Source organism: Aquarana catesbeiana, linkage group LG03 (assembly GCF_042186555.1).
Source record: "Aquarana catesbeiana isolate 2022-GZ linkage group LG03, ASM4218655v1, whole genome shotgun sequence".
Lineage (NCBI taxonomy): Eukaryota > Metazoa > Chordata > Amphibia > Anura > Ranidae > Aquarana > Aquarana catesbeiana.
In genome coordinates, this window is record NC_133326.1 from 90,223,395 (window position 1) to 90,229,394 (window position 6,000).

General features: G+C 42.7%; 1 protein-coding gene across 1 annotated transcript in view; it reads left to right on the top strand.

Moving 5' to 3' along the window:
- MINDY2 (MINDY lysine 48 deubiquitinase 2) overlaps positions 1–5,641 on the top strand; it is a 218,933-nt gene extending 213,292 nt beyond the window's left edge. Inside the window, exon 9 of the mRNA XM_073618817.1 lies at positions 4,018–5,641. Coding sequence (XP_073474918.1) covers positions 4,018–4,140 — 123 coding nt within the window. The 3' untranslated portion in view covers positions 4,141–5,641. The remainder of the gene's footprint in view (positions 1–4,017) is intronic.
- The last annotated feature ends 359 nt before the right edge of the window (positions 5,642–6,000 follow it).

A 6,000-nucleotide genomic window follows, 5' to 3' on the forward strand; every position in this document is an offset into this window, starting at 1 on the left:
GTCGCTTGCCAGCGGATGCAGGGTGTCACTTGTCATGTCGCCTGCCACCGGGTCGAAGGGGGCCCCGTCAGATAGGATGTATGCAGAATCAGTCGGAGCCTGAGCGTGTCACCTGCCAATGTCACCTGCCTTCAGATGCAGATTGTCACTTGCCATGTCACTTGTCAGCGGATGCAGGGTGTCACTTGCCACGTCACTTGTCAGCGGATGCAGGGTGTCACTTGCCAACGTCACTTGTCAGCGGATGCAGGGTGTCACTTGTCACGTCACTTGTCAGCGGATGCAGGGTGTCACTTGCCAGCGGATGCAGGGTGTCACTTGCCACGTCACTTATCAGCTTATGCAGGGTGTCACTTGCCAGCGGATGCAGGGTGTCACTTGCCAGCGGATGCAGGGTGTCACTTGCCATGTCGCCTGCCACCGGGTCGAAGGGGGCCCCGTCAGATAGGATGTACGTGGGCCCCATGATTTCTAACATTCAGGGGGGGTGGCCAACTCCCGCCTGCTAGCCAGCCCGTTTTGTCGGCACCACTGCTTATTTCACGGGGACAGATCAGGCTTGTGTACTCTCACTTCCAGGTAGCGGTGGAACGCACGATAGGGCGGACGTGATGTAATCAGCCGGAAATGATGCAAGACATGGGAGGCCCTAACTTGCATTCCACCACTACCAGGAAGTGAGCGTACATAAGCTCGATCGGTCCCTATTAAATAATAAGCAGTGGTGCCGGCGAAACGGGCTGGCTAGCAGGCAGGAGTTTGCCGTGGATCCGGCCCTGCCCGTGGGGCCCCCTATTAGGCGGGGCCCATGGGCTTGAGCCCAGTCAAGCCCAATGATAAGTCCGGCCCTGCATACGCATATCTCAGTTCTCTGTGTTTTACCAAAGATCGGCGGGTTCCCAGAAGACATTGAGTCCCCGGGACCCGCAGATCAGTTTCTGCTGTGAATTATCACAGCAGAAGCGGCCTACCAGCGGCACGCACACACCCCCTGCCGTAAGAAGTGCAGAATCACGTATATACTTGATCCTGCACACAGCTGCCGCCCTGTAGCAGTAAAATTGCTATAGGACGGTCAGCAAATCCCATTAATTATTCGCCACGATCATTTTAGAAACACATTTTGGATTTAATGAAATACTTTACTTTGAATCCTTATACTAATAAGCTTAAAGAGACACTGAATAAGCAAAGTGACAGAGGTGCCGCTTGATAGCCCACCTCCTTGCTCCATTGCTCTAATTGAAAAAGGCTGCCAGATATGGTGGAGCATGTTACTGTTCTTAAGTGTTCAGTCGCCAGGAATGGGGGGGAGGGGTCTAGTGACACCATACACCCAGGTAAGCTTCAACATCACAGCTGCAGTAGGGAGGTGACAAGGAAACCTGGATTGGTGAATATACCTCACTGGATGAGCTGCTATCAGGCGGCATTGTCACTTGACCCAGGGCAGATGGCCGTGTACATTTACAGTACTGTGCAAAAGTTTAAGGCAGATGTGAATAAATGCTGTAAAGTAAAAATGCTTTAAAAAGACTGAGCACAGCAACAAGACACAAGGTAGTTATACTGCATCAGCAGGGTCTCTCCTAGGCAAAGATTTCAAAGCAGTCTGGGGTTTCAAGATGTGCTATTCAAGTTCTTTTGAAGAAACACAAAGAAACCAGCAACATTGGGGACCGTAGACACAGTGGTTGGCCAAGGAAACCTAATGAAGCAGATGAAAGACATATCATGCTTACTTCCCTTCAACATTGGATGTTGTCCAGCAGTGCCATCAGCACAGAGCTGGTGGAAACCAGTCGGAACCAGGTACACCCATCTACTGTCTGGCGAAGTCTTGCCAGAATTGGTCTTCATGGCAAGAATTGTGACCAAAAACCCATACCTCTGATGTTGGAAACAAGGCGAAACGACTCAACTATGCACAGAAACTTAGACACCGGGGTGCAGAAAAATGACCCAGTGCTCTGGACTGATGAGTCAAAATATTTGGCTATAGCAAAAGACAGTTTGCTCATCGAAGGGTTGGAGAGCCGTACAATAATGAGTGTTTATATAAATAATAAGAATTGCGCTATTTGGTGAAAAATTCATACATGATAAATCAAAACAATATGCAATAAAAATGAATGAATTGCCACAATGCATAGATTCTTAAAGCAATTTAAATTATGTGCAAATTGTCCATAAACAGGTGATTTGTAAAGCTGATCTGTTTAGGAAACAAGTCCATCTTCCAACACCAAACCCGCAGTGAATCCATCACCAGCAAGAAACTGTTTATCAGCTCCTGTGGACCCCTTATTATAGGAGGTCGGGTACCGCCTGTGGCTTATCACCCAGCCTGGAGCTTTCTCCTTGTCTCACGGCTGCGCCATGCACATCCGGTATCACTCGGTAGGTGAACGATGGGATAAGGCACCTGTGTAGCAGCCATTATATGTACTGTTGACGTTTGTGTTGCACACAGAATTGCTGCTTTGATCATATTGTTTAGGGCTTTTAGTACATACTAGCGCAGTTTCCTTTTTCTTTTAATAATAAGTGTTTGCAGGCAACAGTGAAGCATGGTGGAAATTCCTTTCAAGTTTGGGGCTGCATTTCTGCAGATGGAGTTGATTTGGTCAGGATCAGTGGTGTCCTCAATGCTGACGCATACAGGCAGATACTTATCCATCATGCCATACCATCAGGGAGGCGTGTGATTGGCCCCAAATTTATTCTGCAGCAAGACAATGACCCCAAACATACAGCCAATGTCATTAAGAACTATCTTTAGTGTTACAAAGAACAAGGAGTCCTGAAAGTGATGGTCTGGCCCCCACAGAGCCACGATCTCAACATCATGGAGTCTGTCTGGGATTTCATGACGAGACAGAAGGATTTGAGGCAGCCTACATCCACAAAGAATCTGTGATTCGTTCCCCAAGATGTTTGAAACAACCTACCTACAATCTTTTGTTAATTGTTAAAAACACACTATTTCTGAAAGCAGTCTTAATTTACAGCATTTTTTCACACCTGTCTAAAATTTTGCACAGTTGTGTAACTGCGAGGCATGCACAGTAAAACCTTGGATTGCCAGCATAATTAGTTCCGGAAACATGCTTGTAACCCAAAGTGCTTGTATATCAAAGCGCATTTCCCCATAAGAAATAATGGAAACTCAAATGATTCATTCCACAATCATTTATTCACAAGTCCTTTAGTTTATAGCACATATAAAAAGAGTATAGCAATGTGATAGGTTGTGTAACCATAAAATGTCCATCCAAAAATGGAAGCCTCCACAAGGGGATTAGAAGCAAAATCCAGCAGGAGCTAGAGAGTATAAAAGAGAAGAGAGGTGCCTGCAAGTTTAGCAATATGGTTACATTTAATGAAGGTACAACATTTAGCAACTCACATGGTTGATGATTAAAAAAGGCAAATCTAAGTATGCAGGCATCCGGGGTAAAGCGGTCCACATCGACCATCCCCTGCACCAACGGCTTTCACCGCTGTCAGTCTGCAATTGTGCCTGGGAAGACTACCCTGCAGTCAAGCGATCTGAAAGCGAGGCTGGAAGCGCTTGTGAAGCGCAGCATGGAAGTGACGTTAATGGCGGTGAGGAAGATGGTCTATGTGGACAGCTTTACCCCGGATGCCTGCATGCTTAGATGTGCCTATTTTATTCATCAACCTTGTGAGTTGCTAAATGTTGTACCTTCATTAAATGTAACCATATTGCTACACTTACAGGTGCCTCTCTTCTTTTTTTATACTCAGTTGTGACATGACGCTACTTGTGTATCAAGACATCGCTTGTATATCAAGTCAAAGTTTGTAAAAAAATGTTGCTTGTCTTGCAAAACGCTCTCAAACCAAGGTTTTACTGTATTTGGAATATATTGGCAAGTTTTCCAGTGTTTTCTATATTATGCATAAAAAAATATCCAGTAGTTCCTGGTGGTTTTAGAGGCCCAAGAGAGAGCTTTTAACTGTAAATAATTTGTATCTGTTTGCTTATTACAGCCGGGACAGCAACCTCAAGCAAGCGCCAGTCTGTCCAGTGGGCGACCATCAGGGAGCAGTGAAAAAAAGAAAAAAGAGTCCAAAGAGAAGGAAAAAGAAAAGAACACGTGCACACTATTGTAATGGAGCTAAATGCCTATTTACCAATATGTCATGAAAGTGGGTCCAGGAAAAAGGAAACAACGGTTATAAGCCATCTGTGCCTGAACACCCCCTGCTGTGCTTCAGTTTGTTAGGGGGGGATTTGTTACAGACTTGGTACACATTACTTTTTTTTTTCATTTGGAGTAGTGTGGTGAAACCATGTGTCCGTGTTACAAGGTGTGGAGCAAAAGCACTAAGTGCATAATTTACGTTATGTTTTTGTATCTGTTTGGCTTTCTTGATATTAAGCCATAATAAATTATCCCAACATTTTCTACCCATGGGAAAGAAGAATAGTTACTATTCTGGACATAGGAAAATGTTCTGAATAATAAAAAAGCAGATTGTTGAAGGAAATCGAGAGTAAAAGCATGCCCCAGCATGCTTTGTGTCTTCAAGTGCTGGCCTTACTTCCTCTTATCCTGGGACTTGCATTTTTTCCCACAAGTTTCATTGAAGCCCGTCTTATGTATTTGCCCCTGTAAATATAGATCCAGTTAGACTTTTACTCAGTGTAATTAAGGGAATATTTACTACTTCACTGTGTCATAATCTGGGCATTGTACCCAAAATATCAGGTTTGAATATTTTGTGAAAGAGTACTCTTTTTTAATATTTAGGACCAGTCTTTTTGTATACAATGTTCTGTATGTGATAAATTGGTAGCATAAGGAGCTGAAGTTGTGTCTAGTCAATAAGGTTATCTAAGGTGAACACCTTTTAATCCAACAAATGAGACTGTTAAATACTGCAATAAGCACCACTTGGTGTTTGCAGCTCGGAAGGACACATTTTAACGATGAAGACTGAACAAAGCTGTTGTTTTAATTGTGTTTGACTTGTTATACTGGTTCTCTAAGGCTGCAAGAGTGGCTGAATGAAGAATGATTAATGTTGGTATGTATTTATATTGGCTGTAACGTTAATGTGGTCTTATTCTATATGTTTTATGACTGTAGACAATCAATGTCTGCTCCAGTTATCCACTTGTTTTTGTGTTTTCATACACTACTAATATAGACTAGTTACAGGTAGCTGTCTAGATGAGTTGTGGAAATATGGCTAAAGGTCAAGTCCACCTATACCTAATTTTTTTAATTGCTGGTATTTTAGTCACTCACTGGCTTCAGGTATCATTTGGATAATCCCAACATACCTGTACTTAGCAATCACTTCAAGCCCTGGTGCAAAAGAGTTGCACTCCTATGTATGTGTACTCCATAATTCAAATAAGATATTAATCACCAATGTCTCTCAGGCAGAGTCCCAGAAATAAAGATGAAGCCAAAATATCAGCTTTTGAATGGACTTGCCTTTTAAGAAGATGCTGTATGAGGTGTAGTTCCTAGAGTGTACCAAAGTAGGTCATTGCTTGTGATTTGTGTATTTACATATACCTTGTAAGAATACATGCATTTTTTTTTCCCAAAAAGAAATCTTGATGAACACAAGATATCCCCAATAAATGGCTATGAATGTAGCAGATTAGAAAATCATGCCTTATTCTGCTTTCTACAAAACTAACCAGTAGTCATTCGTTGGGCAAGCAATGGGCAATTAAAAATTCAGACTAGGATGAATGCATTTCTTGTTTTTAAAGGGTAATAGAGGTCTTTAACTCCTTAGTGACTGAGGGTAAAAACAATGTTGATGCTCGAACACAATTTTGCAACTTTGACATATGTTTGTAAAACCGTAAATACCATCAAAGATACCGAATATCTGATTTTTGTTTTTATTATCAAAGGAAAACTGGCCCAAAATAGTAAAAAAAAAATATATTTTTTAAGTTTAGCTGTATATTTCCTGCTACTACCATAACCTACCACCAAAGAACAA